Source organism: Muntiacus reevesi, chromosome 11 (genome assembly GCF_963930625.1).
Source record: "Muntiacus reevesi chromosome 11, mMunRee1.1, whole genome shotgun sequence".
NCBI classification, from domain to species: domain Eukaryota; kingdom Metazoa; phylum Chordata; class Mammalia; order Artiodactyla; family Cervidae; genus Muntiacus; species Muntiacus reevesi.
In genome coordinates, this window is record NC_089259.1 from 23,131,539 (window position 1) to 23,153,355 (window position 21,817).

The 21,817-nt window shown below is 39.0% G+C and overlaps 1 protein-coding gene across 1 annotated transcript; it reads right to left on the reverse strand.

Moving 5' to 3' along the window:
- Nucleotides 1-3,550: 3,550 nt before the first annotated feature.
- RFXAP (regulatory factor X associated protein) lies at nucleotides 3,551-12,575 on the reverse strand. The gene is made up of 3 exons (XM_065902216.1): nucleotides 11,798-12,575; nucleotides 7,767-7,874; nucleotides 3,551-5,025 (listed from the first exon to the last, which is right to left on the reverse strand). Exons 1-3 carry the CDS (start codon nucleotides 12,287-12,289, stop codon nucleotides 4,915-4,917), a joined length of 711 nt encoding a protein of 236 aa, XP_065758288.1. The 5' UTR covers nucleotides 12,290-12,575; the 3' UTR covers nucleotides 3,551-4,914.
- Nucleotides 12,576-21,817: the final 9,242 nt, after the last annotated feature.

Here is a 21,817-nt window from a genome sequence, read left to right on the forward strand (position 1 = left end):
CACAGGCAGACCCCTGACCCCAGGAGGGTCCACTCACTGGCTCAAAAAGCAGGGTGTCCGAGCCCTGAAGGGTCTTTTAGAAAGGAAAGGCCAGCTCTGCAAGCATCACAGGAGCCTGGAAACAGGGTCTCTGAGCATAAAATGGAGCTTCCATACTGGCAGACAACTTAGGGTGATCTTAGACAAATATGGCTTTCTCTAAGCCTCATTTTCTGAAAGGAAATAATGCTGTCACAATTACCCTCACCTGCCACCCACAGAGATGATCCTAACCAACATGATGGTGAAGCACACCTAACCACGTGTATTTAATATGATATGATTATATTACCACAATCAACAGTAATATAATTTTGTGCGAATACCTGATGTTAATATACCCTGCTCCTTATTAGATTTTCAAAGGCAACCGCTATAAAATCTTAACAGTGGACAGTGGTCTCCAACCAAAGACAGTAAAAGACCTAGACTGCAATTATAAGAGAGGAAAACAGAAAATCTCACTAGTCGTAACTTCTTTTATGCTTGTTTTCCTTAGCTCTCTGATTTTGCTTTCCTGCTGCATATACTCTTGGGCCCTTTTAAGCCCAAACTACAAACAGTTGTTCATGAAAATCAGTATCTGTGCTCAATGAATACATTGTAAGAAAGGCTGCATGTGTTTCTATATCACTAGGGTAAAGCTATGAATAGAAAGCATCATTTAATTTGCTGCAGTTTAGAATAATAATAAAAGCTTACCTTTGCTGCATTAGAATAATACAAACGATTATTTGGAGGGTGGAGCAATATATAACAAGGAGAACAGGGAAAGTAGCCCACGTCCTGATTAGAAGATGAGATCAACTCACCTAATTATTAAACATGTCAAGTATTTTCACTAAAAAGTTTTGAAAATATTAAGTTTAAACTCAGTAAAAGCAGCATTTAAGTTAGTATTTTAATAATAATTTTTTCCTACAGTGAAACAAGTCTGCTCAACAAATGAGAGTTCAGCCCATCTCCAAATCATAAGCTAGACTATCTGAACGCAGGTCTTATGTATGCACCATTCAACAGCATCTGTAATCATGATTGTAATACTCATTTTCATAGATAAAGAAAGTTAGAAATTGAGGGGGTAATGATAAGAATACTAAAATTTCCATGTCGATTACTTACACAAAGGAAATCAGGACTACTTGCCAATAGCCATACTAATTATATTTTCTAATTCTAGAAAAAGAAACAGGAAGTTTTAAATCAACAATCATGTCAAAGAGCCCAAATTGAGACCTTTTAAACCAAAAGCCATAAAAGAAGTGTCAGATATGTCCAAATATTCAAAACTTGAAACCTTGCATGGGCAAGAGATACCATAAAAAGGTAGATAAACCAATGTTAGACATGAAAAAAGAAATAAAAATGAAATAGGGTTCATTCTTGTAACAGTCACCAGACTTTTTGCATATTTTAGGAAAAAAGGAGGCTAATGGAAAAAATAGACAAATAGACAAAAGACAGGACTAGCTAATGGAGAGAAGAGCCAAATCTAAGTAGTCAACAAGCATAGGAAAATGTTCTCAAATTTACCAGGATTCATGGAAATGCTAGTAAATCCAATGGTCAGCAGTAATACAGCTATCAAAAAAAGAACAGCAATTCCTACTGCTGGTAGAAATACATGGAAAAGGAATTCTCCCGGGACTTCCCTGGGTAAGACTCCATGCTCCCAATGCAGAGGGGCAGAGTTCAATCCCTGATCAGGGAACTAAGATCTCACGTGGATGGTAAGAAACTCTCAGAGGGGACTTTCACAATAAATAAGTGCTATGTATTCAGAAACAAAGATTCAGCAGTAAAAACATATTTCTTTCTATAAACTGAACTAGAAAGCCAAGAAAAAAGCATAGCCTATCTACTGCTTTCAATTTGTAATAGGACTTCAGTTTGTAATAACAAAAACATTTTGGAAAGGGTCATCTGTGCGTGGTAAAAATTTAGGCGTTCAAAGGATTATTTTGATAAAAGATCTCCCAACCACTGAACACCCCATTCCTCTATCCCATGACACCAGTGCCCCAATTTTCCTTTGCTACTTCCAATTTTGCATATGAGCTTGCATGAGCATATACTTATATATTTACATATAATTTTGGTAACATTATTTATGATCTTTTGTAGTTGCCTATTCAAAACTAATTGTAGTCCCCTCACAATTTTTGGCTAATATAATCTTTGATGGACACCTCTTTTGAAGACCAGCTTTTTGGATTAACTCCTGACGCAAAACATCTGTTCCATCATTTTCTTTGTTTCCCTTTCCTTTTCTGATTGCTTTTCAGCAAGTTTTGGCAGTGCGCTAGAGCTGCTGGTTGACGAGCTGAAGCAAATCCCTTTGGGTTTCTCCCTGAGTTGAGAGCTGTCCCTGAGTTACTTACTTGCCACTAAATCCTACAGGCTTGTTTATTCAATCCCTCCAAATCCCACTCTTCAAGTGGAAGACTGGGAATGGTCTTAAAACCAAGGCATTAAGAAGCTTGAGTTATTGATATACCCACTGTTACAGAGTGTAATAAAGACTGGGACAGTTGCTAACTCATTTGCTAGTTTCCTAGCATAAGTTGCTAGTTTCCTAGATGAAATACCTCGTGTTCTCAGATTCCTCCTACACTTTCTCTGCAATGTCATAGTAAACTCCACTTCCTCTTGGCCTCATTTCTTCTCTGTTCAGCAAGAACTCTAGCTTCTATTACTGAGAGTACTCTCACAAAAGCAATGTAACTTCCTCCACTTCTTCCACTAAATGAATCTGAACTCAAGCTTGCAATTTATCTTTCTTCTTCTATGTCTGGTGAAGCCCTGTGGAACTATGTCACCTGATTGCAGATTGCCATTATAGGTTCCTGGTTTCCAGACCAAATCTTTAATGCTGCTCATCAACCCTCTTATATACAGTACTACTGGGGATAATACTAATATTATTGAGGATACTAGTTGGCTGGATGTCACAGAACACCTGAATAACCACAGAAGATACAAGAAAGTCTGCCTCTCTTTCACAGAGGAATCCAAAACAGGGGGTCCCAGGCTAGGATGGTGTCTCTGCTCCCTGAGGCCATCCAAGGATACACACACAAGGCCAGTTCTCCAGATTTAAAGGATAAATAAACTCAACCTCTCAGTGGGAGGAACGGTGAAGCCACGTTACAAAAGTTATACAAACATGGAGGGGTAAAACAAAGTTGGGGACAAACTGCAATAAACCTACCCCAAATAAGTAAAAACCTTATTGTTTTTTATAATATATATTAAGTTCCTTTCTTTTAATTCAGCTCTTACTGACCTATTACTTTCTCATTTCCTCATCCTCCTATTTCACTTGAAGAAGGATAAGCTGCTTTTTTTTTTTTTTTTAACTACAGAAGTTAACTTATACTCTAGGGATTCATAAAAGGTCCCAGCTCCACAAGTAAGAAAACAAGCTAACAGTGGATAACAAATGTAAATGAATTCCTCTGCATCTGGTGTAGAGCAACTGAAGAACAGAATTAGTGAATCAGACAACAGCAAAGGTCAATAATGACTTTAATGAGTAATTCTGGTAAAAGCGTTTCTGCAGTTATGCAGGTATAAAAACAGATATAAAAAGTTAACAAAAAGATTCCTTCTCTCCTTAAGGACATCTTAGAACAACCATGACTAAATTTAACTTGATATATATTTCAGAGCTTAAAACTCAAGAGACTGTAACAACTTTCTGCACAGCTTAACTTGAGGCACATGCACTTATTATTCTAACACTGGAAATACTTTCTTGACATTTGATTTGGTACTCTTATTGGTAAGATTTGCCTTTTAAAAGTTTTATTAGGAGAGAGTATAAGAAAAAAGTATCTATCCGGATTGCCCACCATTCTCCGAACATTATCTAGGAATAATACGATCTTAAAATAGCTCAATTTTGAAAATCACTGACAAAAATGCTGGAGTGTTATTTTAGGGATCTCTTTTTGAAAAAGAAATGAATATAAAAAAGTAGTTTTGTTCTGACACTGGTAAGAGGACACACGTTTGTACTGTTCACAAATTCAGTACACAAGAGTTGCCTGCTTTAAGAGAACACTGAGAGAAGCAGAGAGGCCGACTCCAGGAGGCGCACTTATTCCAGGGTTCTTCCTGGGTTTTACCAGTACATCTCTGAGAAGAGGTGCACATCCTACTCTCTCAGATATTTAATAATGATCCCTTTCTTTACACATAAAAAATAAGCTTACCTCTTTGACAGCTCCAGTCTTAACTGGAAAGAAAAGGTTATTATGAGAACCCAATTCTAGGTGCCCCAACTACATTTTATCAACACAAATAGCTCTCAGTGTTTCTTAAGAGAAGGGTTATTGGCACTGAGTATAAGATAATTCTAAACTGTGGGGGGACCATTCCAGACACTTAGCATTCCTGGTCCACTCACTAAAAACCAGCAAGTTTTCAAGGTCACTGTTACAAAACATATCCATCCATTTCCAACCGGATGGATGGTTGGCCTTAGAGTGTCACGGACTGCCCCTTGATGAGAACCACTGAGTTAGATGATCCAAGATTAATATCTATTAACTTCATGACTTCCACAGAAAGCAACTGCTGCATTACCTTCAGTAACAATGACTGAAGAAAAACACTTAAAAAAAAAAAAAACACCTTGCATTTAAATACTACTTTGGAAAGACAGGCTGATTTCTTCAAATCCATGGTGATCTGAAAGGACTAGATGCACAATGTGCAATGCTTATTTGTCCCCAAATGCACACATACAGTCACACGAAAATGACTGTTCACCATCTGCTGGTATCTCTTACCCCATTTATCTTTAGTATAAAAATACGTCCGTCCACTACAGTAAGATAAAAAACGTGCAGATCTTCTTAATAAATTCCCTCACAATGATGTTCCTGGAAACTGCTGTTGTCTTTGCTCCAAAACTTGCTGATTTAATAGCTGCTGCTGTTTCTGTAAAAACTGTACCACTTCTGGACTTCTTAGTAATGACTTAAAAAGGAGAAAGAGAAAATGTTTATTAATAGCAGTATTCTTATGAGATTGTATTCATGCTATAAAATTACTCTGCTATATCCTTATACCTGATACAATATACTTACAAAAAAAAAATTCCTGAACTGAATTCATTTCTTCATCTGATGCGCTGCAATTAAACTTCAAACTAATAATAATAAAATATGGTATCATGCATCAAATACTAAAATCTAAAACTCACTGGGGAGGCCTGATTTTATTGGTGACTTTGCACACAAAGGAAATGCTTTTATGATATGCCAGCATGTATACTCTTTATGAAACACAAGGGCCAAGAAGAGCGCTGGCCCAAAATTACAGCAAGGAAAAAAAAAGGAAATGAAAAGACACCCATGTAAATATGGCAGTTAAATTCCAGGTTAGAAACAAATACATTTTTAGCTCAATTCCAGAAAAATAAATGACCCAATCAATAAATGGGCCAAATAACTAAACAGACATTTCTCCAAAGAAGACATATAGATGGCTAACAAACACATGAAAAGATGCTCAACATCACTCATTATCAGAGAAATGCAAATCAAAACCATAATGAGGTACCATTACATGCCAGTCAGAATGGCTGCTATCCAAAAGTCTACAAGCAATAAATGCTGGAGAGGGTGTGGAGAAAAGGGAACCCTCTTACACTGTTGGTGGGAATGCAAACTAGTACAGCCACCATGGAGAACAGTGTGGAGATTCCTTAAAAAAACTGGAAATAGAACTGCCATACGACCCAGTAATTCCACTCCTGGGCATACACACTGAGGAAACCAGATCTGAAAGAGACACGTGTACCCCAGTGTTCATCCCAGCACTGTTTATAATAGCCAGGACATGGAAGCAACCTAGATGCCCATCAGCAGACGAATGGGTAAGGAAGCTGTGGTACATATACACCATGGAATATTACTCAGCCTTTAAAAAGAATTCATTTGAATCAGTTCTAATGACATGGATGAAACTAGAGCCCATTATACAGAGTGAACTAAGCCAGAAAGATAAACACCAATACAGTATACTAACACATATATATAGAATTTTAAAAGATGGTAACGATAATCCTATATGCAAAACAGAGAAAGAGACACAGATGTACAGAACAGACTTTGGGACTCTGTCGGAGAAGATGAGGGTGGGATGTTCAGAGAGAACAGTATTGAAACAAGTATACTATCAAGGGTGAAACAGATTACCAGCCCAGGTTGGATGCATGAGACAAGTGCTCAGGGCTGGTGCGCTGGGAAGACCCAGAGGGATGGGATGGGGAGGGAGGCAGGAGGGGGGATCAGGATGGGGAACACATGTAAATCCATGGCTGATTCAGGTCAATGTATGGCAAAAACCACTACAATATTGTAAAGTAATTAGCCTCCAACTAATAAAAATAAATGAAAAATAAAAAAGAAACATATATATTTTTGACAAGTACTGGAACTCAAGTTCCTCGCGCTAGCTTACTAAGTCTTTTGGAAGAAATTAAAAATGATGTATGTCTGTGTGTATAGTATAGGTATGTGTGTGAAAATATAGGTATACATATATAATAAAAGTAATATTAGCATACTACCAAAACTTCAGAAAAGAAATACAACTGCTCTAAAACAACTAATAAGTTTTAAACACTGACCATTTTTAAATAGTTATACTCACATGACAAATGTAAGACTAATATGTTTTTATTAAAATATTTATACAAATTTATAAGAAAAACCTTGAGCCTAATATACTGAACAAGATAAACCAAATAAGATGGAAATACTATCATTAAACAAGTGATTTTAAAATTTAACATTACAGCATAGTATATTTCCTATTTATTAAATGCTTTTGTTTAAAATTTGTAAATACTGCCAAACCTTTATTTAGTAAATGTATAACAGTCTACTCAGCTGTTATGAGGCTGCTGAACAATGAAGTTTTTTAAATTACTATTTTACTATTTGTGATAAATACTTTTCTGGCAGTGTCCTTATGCTTAACTTTATCTATATTTAAGATTCATTTCCTGTGCATGTCTTCACAGTAAAATGATCTCTGAGTGAAGGAATGACCATTTTAAGGACTCGATACAGACTGCCCAACTGCTTTCTTTAATTAATATTATAATAATTATTATATTAGTGTTATACTAATGTAAGATGCCATCAGAATGACAGTCCCTTTCATGGAGTCCTCAACATCACTGTGTGTTATCATTTAAATAATTTTCACTTATTGAACTGTTTATTATGTGATTTTTACTGATATGAAACACATTTCCGGATCATGTAAGGGAAGCACTTCTGCTTTTTTCTGTTTATATATTTTTTGCAATGTATTGAGGACAAAATTTTTCTTCATCAATCTGTATGACAAAAATATCAACCATATCAACCATTGTCTTTTATATATGTGTTGCAACTCTTTTTCCTGTTATTTTCAAGTTTGCATTTTTATTTTTATGCTGCCATTTTTTACTACAGTACTCATTTTTATGAAGCTAAATTATATTTTCTCTGTAATTTTGTCTTTATAAGATTCCAATGTATACTGGCAGAGGCACAGTTCTATTCTGGACCAATTTAACACAGTATCACAATTATAAACTGACAACCAGTTTAAAACCACAATTTTAAACTGATAAGCAGTTTAAAAATCTCAAAAGTTGAACAGTTCCATTTATAACAAACAAATGTGTTAGGTTTGGAACTACTGTACAAACAGATATTTACCAGTCTTTTTTGATTTAACACTTGTTCTAAAAGAGTAGGTCTTGCAGGTCGATCTCCAAAAGATCCCGTTTTTTGTTTTACAATGGAGAGTATGTTGTCTGCACTTTCCTGGGATAAAAGATAAAATGCAAATAGGATTAAGTGTTGGTATAATAATCCATGATTACAGGCATTTCAATGATGCTTTATTTCTCTTCCTTCTTGCCCAGATCCTGGGAGCCTTTGGGAAAGTCCCTCTTTAAGTTACTAGGCAAAGTGTTGACAGTTGATTTTATATAACACACCTCACTCCCTCACCCTCCAGGATTTCCAACCTGGGACCTTCAGTCTCAGAAGTTCTCAAGAATCAACAGGAGGACAGGGGTATAGGAAGTGGACCTATTTTAATATCTGTGAGCGATTTTCAATATTACAAAACAATGCCAAGTGGAAAGGGAACACTGTCTTCAGATAAAGCTATCCAGGTCAAACCGTCTACCTGCCTTTGGATGGAATATGTGAACTCAAAGGCCATTTATATAGTGTTAATGAAACATTCTTCACTGCTTTTTTTGCCCAACAAAAAATAGACAAATTAACACCAACCAAAAAATGGGGTGGGCAGTAAAATATTACTTAAAGAAAAACAATTGATACACAAAGATTTCAAAATTTGGAAGTCACCAGGAGAAAAATGACAAACTGGCTTTGAAAAGACTGGCAAGCACTGGAGTAAGTAAGCTCCTGCCACTGGTATAGACAAAACAGGTAAAGTCCTGAAATCACACCATATCCTGAGGCATCCTTACTCAAAATCAGCAGCACTTACTACCGACTATGTTCCCCCAGTTACCCAGTAGGATCTTAAATACTTACAATCTTCCTGGCCAACAAAAATGTTAAGTTTACTGAAACATTCTGACTCTTATAAAACGCTGACCACACCCAAAAATTCTGACAAATATAGTCACATAAGCCATGATTTGTATAAATTTACTCTTATTCTACTCTTCATCTAAAGATTATTTAGATGTTGAGCTGTTTTTTTCTCTTGAGCTTTTTTTTTTTTAACATTTCCAATTTTATTTTATTTATTTCTGGCCATGCCATGTGGGATCTTAGCTCCCCAGCCAGTGATCAAATCCATGCTCCCTGCACTGGGAGTGCAGAGACTTAACCACTGCATCACCAAGGAAGTCCTTTGACTTTCTTTCTACTGGCCTCTAAGTTACCTATTAGAATATTCGCCTTATCTCTTTCACTATGAGAAGTTTATCAATCTAATGTTAAAAAAATACTCAATCCCTAAACATTAAAGCCTCACAAAAAAAAAAAAAAAAAAAAAAAAAAAAAACCTGTAAAAAGAAGACTCTAATACTCAGAGAAAACAAAAATAACTTCTTTCTCTCTCCCCACAAGATTAACTACTTATGGGACTGATTCATTCTTATGTGCGCTAGAAACAGGATGCTGAAATTGACAGTGGAGGTCCCTTATTCTTACCACCTTACACACCACTATGCATTAATACATTCAGAATGCTAGTAACACAAAAACACAGAAGCTTGTAGTGAAAATAACCTTGTTATCCAGCCCAAACTTCTGCAAGTGTTGGAATTATAGAAACCTTCAACACTTTTTGTTCTAAGGAGTTACCAACTTTTGAGGCTACCCACCCTGCATATTCATTGGAAGGACTGATGCTGAAGCTGAAACTCCAATACTTTGGCCAACTGATGCGAAGAACTGACTCACTGGAAAAGACCCTGATGCTGGGAAACACTGAAGGTGGGAGAAGGGAACGACAGAGGATGAGATGGTTGGATGGCATCACCGACTCAACGGACATGAGTTTAAGTAAACTCTGGAAGTCGGTGATGGACAGGGAGGCATGGTGCGCTGCAGTCCATGGGGTCGCAATGGGTCAGACACGACTGAGTGACTGAACTGAACTGATTTGGTTCTGGGTAACTAACATTTAGGTGGCATTTTCTTAGATTGAGCTGAAACACATAACCCTTGTGACTCACCTGAGTCCTGGTTACTTCAGAACTATGCAAAATAACTCTGCTGCTTCTTCCAAATGATAGCCTTCTTAGACGTTTTATGACAATGATCAATCCCACAGGTCACTGCTTTCATCCCTGGTTCCTCTCTGTGTCACTCACACAGCACCATTTTTAGATACATGGGCTAAACATTATATACATCTCTTCCTCATTTAACCCTGATTTGTGTCAGGAATACCGATTTTTTTTTTTTTTTTTAGGAATACTGATTTTTAAATACCTTAATTTCTAATCTTGCTGCTCATACTATGGCAGCACACCCCGTCACCACCTACCAGTCCTTCTATAGCTATTCCCTAAAAAGTCTCTAAATCTAGAGGCCCTTGATTTTAACCCACACCATTATAATAGGAGCCCTTGTTACTGCCTAACTAGGAACTTGCTTTTGAAGCTTCCAAATGCAAATCCCACTGCCTGGCATTCAGTATCATATAAAAACTGGCTTCAAACTCTTTCCAAATTTATCTTTTGTGAATTTTCCACACAGATACTCCACTTTAGCTAGAAAGGTCCCCTTGCCGTCCTCCCAAAAGTAGCTCCTGTTTTCCCACTTCCCCTTCCTTTACTAAGACGTGCTTCTCTTTCTTTTTACCACCAAAATTCTAGGGAAACGGGATAGCATGGGGATAAGACTGAAGGTGCTAGAACCAGACTGCTTGGGTTTGAGTACTTGCTGGCTGCATGATCTGGGCCGAGTTACTTAACCTCTCTTTGCCTCAGATTCCACTTATGGAAATAAAGTATCTCTCTCACTGCTGAAGGGGGTGAGACTCCATTTATAGCTGAGCACTGTGCCTGGCATATAAGAAACTTAGCTGATTAAACACAAACTATTAGCTGTTCTTTCTAGCTTATACTGAGTTGTATTTTCTCTGCAAAGCCTTTCTAGAATATCTCAGCCTACAGTGATCTATCCTCTCCACTACTAAAGCAGCACTTATAGTTGGCCCTTATTGTATCCTGACTGTTCCCGTTAGTTCTTTTCTTTACACTCAGTTCAACAAAGACTTAGAGCTCGTGATTCCTCAAACTGATAGTGTCCTTTAAGTAAATGGCTATTATTTGTTGCATATAGCAATTCTCTTTCCTAAGAAATCATGCAAGTTATTTCAGAATAGGAAAAAATATGTTTCTTTTTGTAGGGGATGGAGGGAGAGATTCTAATTCAGTTATCTACTTGCCTTTTATGTATTTTCCTCAAACTGTAGGTGTAAATGTGTGACAAAAGAAAAAGAAAGTGGTTACAGTTAAAACATTTCCTTCCTGAAAAGAAGTATATCATCTTCTCACTCTGTAAAGAATTCTGAAGTGAATGAGTTCCTTTGGAACAAACAGGGTCAAACGACTACCCTTACTTTCATTCTTGAATAAAGGAGATGCTTACTTACTGAGAACTGGAGTACTAAGAATAAAGTTAACTGAGAGACACCGAGAACAGAACTAAGCACTATTAAGAAGAACAGAGTACTGAGGTAAGATTAAGAATATAACACAAAGAACACTAACAAAAGTACTCTTTTTTCCACTTTAGTTAGTGGAAAGGTGCTGAGAACAGGGTACTAAGATTAAGTATACTTAAGAAAAGAATACTGAGAACAGGGTAGTGAAAAAAGGAAGAGATCACCTTCTTTAAAGAACAGATTTCAGCTGGGTTCCTAAGTCTCTTTGCCAGTGATGGATCAGCTCAATTTACTACCCGCCCTTCCAACCCCTATCCCAGATCTTTGAAATTAGCTTTGCTACCATGTCACGCCATTTTCATTGAGATTTGCTCATCTCTACATGGGTGCACCAAAACCGTTCAGCCTTTGCCTACGTTTGCATAAACTTTCTGAGGGGAAGCACTCGCTAACTTTCAGCCACAAGTCCAGCCAGGGAAACCTGGCCCTTTTGGGAGCCGGTGGGCAGGCGCTGGAGCTGCGGTCTGCGACAGGAGTTGGGTCTCTTTTTCCACCTCCCACTCCCCCAGACCCCAGGCCATACCTCTAGTTTGACGTTTCCTGAGCTGCCAGCCGCGGCGGCCCCACCGCAGTTCAGGGCCTGGTCGCTTTTCTTCTTCTTGTACTTGTCCTTGTACATCTTGTTGCGGTGCTTCTTGCACATCCACGGCTTGCGCTGCTTGGCCACCTGACTAGTGGTCTCGCTGCAGCCCTCGTACGTGCAGGTCTTGCTCAGGCCGCCGCCGCCGCCGCCACCGCTACCCCGTCTCCGGGCTCCCCCGCCGCCGCCCTCGCCCCCCGAGTGGGTCTCCTCGTCCTCCAGATCCTCCAAACTGGCTGTGCTCTCGCCTCCTCCCGGGGGGTCTGAGGTGTCCAGCAGGTCGGCCTCGTCCTCCCCCGCCTCCTCCTCGCCATCTCCAGCCACTTCGCACAGGTACCGAACAGGCTTGCCGGGTCCGCCGCTGCCCTCCAGGGCCGGAGCCTGCCGCAGGACGCCCTCGGCCGCGGCTTCGTCCTGCCCTCCACAGGGGTGCATCACCAGCAGCGCGAACTGCGAGGCCGCGGAGCCCGGGACCGGGGCTGAAGCCAGGGCCTGGCCCGGAGCAGGGGCGGGGGCTCCGGGGCGGAGCGCGCCGCTGGCGGCGCCCGGCCCCGCGCCTTCGGTGACACCCTGCACCTCCGTGCTGCTGAGACTTAGGTGTTGGGGATCCACGACCCCGGCCTTTCAGCACCTGCCGGGCCCAACTGCACCTAGCAAACAAGCTTCCCCGGACCGCCAGAAATACCCGAGAGGGCTCAGCGACGGCGCTCCACTGCGCCTGCGCGTCTGCCGCCCGCGCGTGAGCGTCTCTACGCTCCGTGGCCTTTAGAGAACCCGGCGTCTCTAAGGGGTGGGGCTGAGCGGTCGCCCGAGGGGCTGACTGCGCATGTGCGGTCGGCAGTGGCGGGAGATTGCCGCGTCTCGCGCGGGGTCTCGCGTCTGGTGCAGCGTGCACTTGAGGTTTTGAGGAGCTGGGCCCGGCGGCGCTTTTTGACTGGAACCGACTCTGCCTAAAATGTTTCAAAGCACTTTTGTTCTGGAACTCCACAGTGTAAATTCACATTGTTCATGAGCCTTCTTGTGCGGCATCAGGACCCACATTATAGTATCTCACCCCACCCTGACAGGAATGGGAGCTGAGAGGCTGAGCTGTGGCCGTGTCGCGACCAGACCCCACTAGAGAGCAGTCAGTGAAGGCAGAGGCGGCCGATGTGAACATGGTACCACCGAGGAGGAGTGAACCAGACCCAGGACGGGATGTATTTCTTTGGAGAACTAAAGGGTTTACTCTTGAAACCTTTTTCTTTCTTGGAAATTGGTTTATCGTACGTGGCCTTTGGATTTCCCAGGCGGCTCAGTGGTAAAGAATCCGCCCGCCAATGCAGGAGACAAAGGAGACTTGGGTTGGGAAGATCCTCTGAAGGAGGAAATGGCAACCCACTCCAGTATTATTGCCTGGAAGATCCAGTGGACAGAGGAGCCTGATGGGCTACAGTCCAGAGGGGTCGCAAAGAGTCGTTGGTGGCTGAGGACGCACAGCACGTGGCCTTTGCTTTGACCTCTAAGGTAAGTCTTCAGTACAGATTTCACGAACTATGGTGACGTGAATGTGTGAATAGGGTTATCGAATGGCAAACGTTCCAAAGACAATGATCTATCATTCCTACCAGTTGTTATGCAATTGCTGGTCACTGAATCTGGACTCAGTCAAATCGGATCCGGTCGTGTCCTGAGCAAAACTGTCAGGTAGATGATGTGCTCTCTCCTTTTTTTTCTTCCTCCTTCTCTAGTCAGAGTTCCCATTCCACCCATTGGAAAGGATAGCGATGGTTACCCAACAAATGATAAATCTGTCCGCAGGAAAGTGTTTGGATGTTGCTATGTGGGTGGGTCTTAACTACATTAAAAAATTTTTTTAAACAAAAAAAATTATTAACCATCATCTGAGCCTTCAGCAAGTTAGTCTTTTCATGTGACTAGAGCCAGTTGATGGAAGCCTGATGGTGGAGGGTCTTGCCCCACTGTTGATGGCTACTGGTTGATTTGTGTAGTAGTTGCTAAAACCAGCTATGTTTTAAGGAAAGGAAGAAGGTTTGGAATACACCAACCTGGGTGGCACTATCCTGTGTGACCAGGGCTAGTTAGTTATCTCTGTGAGCTTCAGTTTTCTTGCTGCTGGTAAAATGGGCAGTTAGTTGTGTGTTAGAGTCAGTGGATGGAAGCTCACTGTTATACTTTATACTATTAATTGTTACATTAAATTACATAAATACATTTAATATATTAAATTACATAAATTTGCAAGTAATTTATGTTAAAAACAAAGATCACAAAACTCAAAACTCATCTCTTCGTAATTGTTTTACTGTTAGCTACGCTGATAAGATGAATTATGTTGGTTGTATCTGTATGTGGAAGTACTGTTTATTGGTGTGATACTGCCTATCTCTTCTCATCTCTGCATTCAGAGATGTGTTGGTAGTTTGAAACCAGCCATTGTGGAAGTATTAACACCATGGAAATCGTCAAATGCTACAAAAAAGGGCTTGAATTTATTGTTGGTTGTCTCTAGACTTAAGAAAGTGATAGCAAAAATGTTAATGAAGGTTAAAGTTAAAATGTTTCATGTCTGTGGCTGTCATATAGTCAATACCACCCACCCATAATTGAGGAAATATTCTTTCATTCTTTGACGACTGTCATGATTGATTTCAGCAAAGAAGCTGCTTACCTCAGTGAAGAACAAGTGAAGTTCTGGCATACATCTTCATTGTTTCACTTTTGTCCTGAAAGAAAATAAAAATATCAGCCAACATTCTTGTCAGAACTACACTCTTGGTCAATAATGTGCACAGCTTCTTTGCTGTATTAGCCAGATATCAAGCATTTATTTATTGTTTGAATTTGTGACACTGTCGTTGGTGAAATAATTTTAAAAACTGATAGTGTATTTTGCAAGAAATGGCAAGTCACACCGAAGTATAAGTGTTTGGAGTTTACTATTAAAAGTCATGTATTGTATTGTTGATTGTAAATTGTGTGCTAAGCATTCTGTATATCAGTTAACTGGTTTAAAAAAAATACTAGCACATCACTGAGGGAAGTACTATTTAAATCCTGGTACAAATTCCTTTTATATAGTATTCAATAAATGATAGCAGCTTGGTTTTTTTTTTTTAAGTTTTATTGAGACGTAATTTACACACCATTAAAGGACAATTGTAAGTGAACAACTTAATGGCTTTTAGTGAACTTGTAGAGTTGTTAAACCATCACCACACTCTAGTTTTAGAACATTTTCATCACCTATATAAGATCGTCCTGTCCATGTTCAGTCAACCCTATTCCTTCTCCCAGCCCCAAGAAGCCATTTATCTACTTCACATCGCTATAGATTTGCCTTTTGTGGGCATTTTATATAAATGTAATCATATAATACATGGTCTTTTGTACCTGGCTTCTTTCACTTAGCATAAATGTTTTTAAAATTCATCTACTTTGTTAATTGTATCAGTAATTTGTTTCTTTTTATTGCAGAATATTATTTCATTGCTTTGTTTGTCTGTTCACCATTGGAGGACATTTGGATTCTTTCCAGCAATGTTCCATAATAGCAACAAGTTTTTTTATCTAAGATTTAGCTTATAGTGGGCTCTCAAACTATTTCCTGAATGAATATATTAACAAGTGAATGAGTCAAGGTGAAAGAAGGAATCTGGATGGACACAAGACTTTTGGGCTCTAGGCCTGGATCTGTCCCCAAGTGTTAGGGCAACTGACCAGATGGGGACCTGAGCGCTCTGGGCTTTGAGTCTCTGGGCTTTCATTTCTCAGCTATAAAATAATCAAGTTGGTCTAAATGATCTGTAAGCTCTGTCCTGAGTTTAGATTATAGTATACTGTAATGGTCAGTGTTTAGGCCCACTCCTTGGGATCCTGATTCTATTGGTCTGGTTTGGGACTGGGCATGTATACTTTTAGAAAGCTCTCTAAGTAATTCTAATAAGTAGTCAAGAGTGAGAACCACTAATTTATCAGCTAAAGCTAAAATGTAATCTAGTAGATTTATGTATGCAAACAGATATTCTTGCTATGAGATTCATTAACATAGTATATTTGTCACCATATATAGTATATATAGTGCATATATAGTACTTTTTAAATGATAGAAACTCAGATTACAGTCAAAGTAAAATTTTAACAATGTTTCTATCCATTTATCGTCTTTGAAAAACTTACTACTAAAGACAAGGCATTGTATAAATTCTGAGGGGCTTTTTCATTTCCTCTATTGATTGCTTTACTGTTTCTCTATAACAATGTACATTTTTTCTTCTGTGTTTTTGAAAGCAATGCTTATCTGTAATCAGGAGAGTTCCTTTAAATGGGAAACTGAGATGAAGAAGTGAAGGTTTTCTTTCACGGTGTTTGGTATATACGGGCTTTTTGGCTGCCTGTTAAAGGGGATTCATGCTCTGAGAGGGAATATGCTGCCTGTTAGGAAGATCTGCTGAGACACAGAAGAAGGTAGTGAACATGAGGATTCCCAGAGGGAAGCTGAGCCTGTGAAGCTGGATTGGAGACATAGCTTGAACAAGTTAAACTGAGAACAGGGACCTCTGCCTAAAAATAATTGATTGCATATAGAGGTAGACATGAACCAAAGGAAAGTTTGAAGTATTCAGAAGGTTCCCAGGAGACCCAAGTGTGAGAGGATGATATCGTATAGACTAAAGTGATTGAAGAGCAATTACAGAAATATGCCAGGGAGCTGGGAACAAACAGCTCCAGTGAAGGCTGGAGAGAGTGCAACGTGTCATCATTGTTAGCAAATATTGAAATGAAGTTTCCCACTTTATATAAGTGATTTGAGGACCATGGCAATGACCAGAAGCATGCCCTGCAGTCTTTGGTGTTTGTCCTCTTGAAGTGTGTTTTGGCACCCCTCAGTCTCACTGCTGTGACAGGCAAGCCCATGAGCCACCTATTTCGCATGGGAATGACTCGTCACGTGGTGAGTCTGGGTCATCCCAGGAGCCTTGACAGACTGCGAGGGGCTCTTTGATGTCCAGCAACTCCTCACCTGTGCTCTCAGCCCATCTTACTGGCTGACTTTGTCCTTTAAAGTGCTCAGAATGCAATACACAGAGAACAGTAGTCCATTTCTTCTAGAACAGAATCACCAGTGCTTCATGGACACTTTGCAGATCAGTGTGCTTAAATCATTTCTAAAGCTGTAGTGTACAACTTCTGAATATAGTTTTTCTTAAATTGTGGAACACTAGTTCTATTCCTAGCCAAAAAGGTTTCACCTGCTTCTCTACATGAAGTTATTTTAGGTTTGCTAGTCTGAGCCTGATTGACATTTACAGTCAGTGAAAATCTACTTATTCTATAGGTATTCCCTTCTGTGTGGCTAACTTCAGCTTCTGTCTCAGGAGGGCCACCTAGACCTGTTGTAATGTAGCCCCAGGGAACAGGACTTCTTTAAAAAAAGAAACAAACAAAAAAAATGGTTGAATCAATTCAGGAGTCATGCAAATAAAGTTAAAAAATACAAGGAGAATTGTTGATAGAAGTGCTTTTTCAAATAAGGTAAAAAGCTAGATTTCACACCATCTGTATTTTGAATACTCACCATTGCTTTTAATGAACCGCTGTGTCACATTTTAAGATTAGAAGACAAAAATTATACTAAATTCAAGGCTATATCCTCTGGGAGAGCAATAAAAATACTTTTGAGTTGAGAATACAACTTTAAGTGCTAGTGAAATTCAGCAGAAACATTAAGTCAAAGTGCCAAGCTTATTAACCAAGTATTAATAACAGAAGTATTTAATTATTTCCAAAAGGAAACAAAAAAAGGGAAAGTAAATGTCAAGTAACTTCTAGCTAGGCAGTAACTCCAAGGTGATGTTTAACACTATATACATTCGTACTAAATGCATTCGTAACACTCAGTACATCTGTATTTTCTCAATATGATAAGAGACATTCTTGGATTTTTCTTTTCTTTAACAAAGTAACTAAATATTAAAAACTAACTGAATATACAAACTACTATACATAAAATAGATAAGCAACAAGGATTTACTGTATAGCACATGGAACTATAATATCTTGTAATAATCTTAAAAGGAAAATAATCTGAAAAATATATATATATATAAAACTGGATCATTTTGCTGTATACCCGAAACTAACACAATACTGTGATTTAAAAAATTGAACAATGTTTAAAATCTTTCCCCCTTCCACCTGTAGAAATATATATAGGACAAATAAAGAGTATACTAATGGTATGTCAATATGGCAAAGGACCAAGCTGGAAAGGCAGCAAGCCTTCTAGAACAGTGATGAGCTGGGCATGGGTTGCAACAGTATTTCTGTTGTCGCCCTGTTGCCCACTGCCTTCTGAGAGTCAAATGTTAGATACTGGGAGAGGAATCCAACCGAGGCCCTTGGGCTATGGAGCTTTAAATTGCAAGCATAGGGTAGCATTAGCCCCTCCACTGGCATGGTAAGGAACTAAAATCCAAAAGCAGAACCTTGACTGCAGCCCTAATCTGCCAGCTCAGCTAGGGAAGCACTAGCTATTTCCCAGGTGAGATCAGGTGCCAGGTTCCAATCCGTGATACTGACCAGGGTTTATTCCTTATATAGTTGGCTGGCATATATTCTATGAAGCTCTGTCTGCAAAGGATCCACCTTGGACAAGTTATCCCTTACCTCTAAGATATCATTTGCTTGTTTATTTGAGCTTAATGTGAGTTGCTAATATAGGAAGAAATAAGTCAGTATTTCCCTTCTCTTGAATTTACACTATGCTGCTGATTTGTAGCCTGGTGGGCTACAGTCCATGGGGTTGCAAAGAGTAGGACACGATTTAGCAACCAAACAATAACAAAGCTGAGTTGGTGTCTTGAATAAAATTTGTTCTGATGGTTAAATAAAATAGTAACTTATATTTTGTTTTGGATATAAAATGCATTTGTATATCTGGTATTCTGAAAATACCTAGCATTTCAAAGGAAACTGTAAAATCATAATTGGCTGAACATATGATAAAGGCCTATGATTTGTCAAGGATGGGGACTATGAGTTTTAAGATTTATTCAATCGATCCATCATTCTTTTGTTTTGTTTTTTAAACTGTATTGAGATAGTTCCAAATCATAAAGTTCATCTACTTAAAGTATACAATTCAGAGTTTTTAAATGTATCTATGGAGTTGGGCACCCATCACCATTATCTAATTTTAGAGGATATTCAACTCAAAAAGAAACCTTACACTTATTAACAATCATCCCCCATTCTCTGTTTTCCCTCCCCCAGTCCTTGGCAGCCACTAGTTTCTGCGTCTACTCATTTGCATATTTTTGACATTTCACTAAATAGTATCATAAAATATGTGTTCTTTTCTGAGTTTTTCCTCTCCAATCCATTTTTTATTCATTTAGCATATCAGTCATTCATTTTGTCAATCAACATTTGCCGCTGCTAAGTCACTTCAGTCGTGTCCAACTCTGTACGACCCCATGAACAGCAGCCCACCAGGCTCCTCTGTCCATGGGATTCTCTAGGCAAGAATACTGAAGTGGGTTGCCATTTCCTTCTCCCCAATAAACATTATTGAGCTTCTATTGTTACATAGTGCTATAGGCCCTGGAAATATCAAAATAAATAAAACACTCTTCTTTCAAATAGCTTAGAGTAGTGGTCCTTGATGCTGTTATTAAGTCAGGATTCTCCAGAGAAACAGAACTAATAGGATATATATATATAGTGAGAACAAAAAAGGATAAAGAATATCACTCGTTATCCATTTCTATAAGAGTAACTCATAACCCACTGTCGCTGCCCAACACTGCACCCTGAGAGTAATTCAGGATGATAAACAGGATGATACATTCTGTGCTTGGGATAATTATATATATATATATATATATATGTATATATATATATATATATATATCAGGAAGAATTTCAGTGACCTCAGATTCTTGTCCCTCCCCATACACAGAAAAGCACTGAAATTATTAACTTGAGATATGTGTTCTTCGTGATCAGCAATAATTTTTACCAAGTTATGTGTTTGACTGTACATATTTCCCAGCTAAACAATTCAGATATATGCTGGCTCCTCCGCTACCTCTGGGGAGCTGTTCCTCAGAACTATCTCCCAGGTTAGAGTCTTCACTAAGCCCCTGAATAAAACTTGAAGTCACAATTCTCCTGGTGTGTGCATTGTTTTTTAAGTCAACTTATATGTGTGTGTGTGTGTGTGTGTGTGTGTGTGTGTGTGTGTGTGTATATAAAGAGAGAGAGAGATTTATTAAAGAAATTGGCTCACCCCGTTATGGAGGCTGAGAAGTTCCATGATCATCTGCAAAGTCAAGAAATCAGGTGATGTATTCAGTCCAAACCCAGAGGCCTGAGAACCAAGAGCACTGACCTTCTAGAGCAGAAGAAGATGGATGTCCAAGCTTGAGCAGAGGGCAAATTCGCTCTCTCTCAGCCTTTCTATACTATTCAGTCCCTCAATAGATGGTGTGATGCCCACCCACATCGGTGAGAGCAGTCTTCTTTACTCAGTCAGTTGATTTAAATGCTGATTTCTTCTAGAAACGTTCTCACAGACACAAACAGAAACAATGTTTTTCCAGCTATCCAGGCATCTCTTAGCCCAGTTAAGTTAACACATAAAAAATAATCATCACATTCTAAGATCCAAAGGTCCCTCTTATTTTAGCAAATACTTGTAAAATCCCTCATCTATCCAGAAATGAAGTTCACATTTAATATAATATACTTATGCACATAATTTAAGAATCAACATTGTCCTGAGAAGCTGGGGACAGGGAGGAATGGTAAATTGTTATTTAATGAGTATGGAATTTTAATTTTTGAAGATAGAAATGTTCAAGAAATTGGTTGGACAACAATGTGAATGTATTTAACACTACTAAAACAGATGGTCAATACCGAAATCAGATTGATTATATTCTTTGCAGCCAAACATGGGGAAACTCTATACAGTCAGTAAAAATAAGACAGGGAGCTGACTGTGGCTGAGATCATGAACTCCTTATTGCCAAATTCAGACTTAAATTGAAGAAAGTAGGGAAACCACTAGACCATTCAGGTGTGACCTAAACCAAATCCCTTACGATTATACAGTGGAAATGACAAATAGATTCAAGGGATTAGCTCTGGTAGAGTGCCTGATGAACTATGAACAGAGGTTCGTGACATTGTACAGGAGACAGGGAGCAAGACCATCCCCAAGAAAAAGAAATGTAAAAAAGCAAAATGGCTGTCTGAGGAGGGCTTACAAACAGCTGTGAAAAGAAGAGAAGTGAAAAGCAAAGGAGAAAAGGAAAAATATACCCATTTGAATGCAGAGTTCCAAAGAATAGCCAGGAGAGATAAGTAGCCTTCCTAAATGATCAGTGCAAAGAAATAGAGGAAAGCAATACAATGTAAAAGACTATAGATCTCTTCAAGGAAATTAGAGATACCAAGGGAACATTTCATGCAAAGATGGGCTCAATAAAGAACAGAAATGGTGTGGACCTAACAGAGACAGAAGATATTAAGAAGAGGTGGCAAGAATACACAGAAGAAGAACTGTACAAAAAAGATCTTCACAACCCAGATAATCATGATGGTGTGATCACTCACACTCACCTAGATCCAAACATCCTGGAATGTGAAGTCAAGTGAGCCTTAGGAAGCATCATTATGAACAAAGCTAGTGGAAGTGATGGAATTCCAGTTGAGCTATTTCAAATCCTAAAAGATGATGTAGTGAAAGTGCTGCACTCAATATGCCAGCAAATCTAGAATACTCAGCAATGGCCACAGGACTGGGAAAGGTCAGTTTTCATTCCAATCCCAAAGAAAGGCAGTGCCAAAGAATGCTCAAACTACCACACAATTGCACTCATCTCACACGCTAGTAAATTAATGCTCAAAATTCTCCAAGTCAGGCTTCATCAGTACGTAAACTGTGAACTTCCA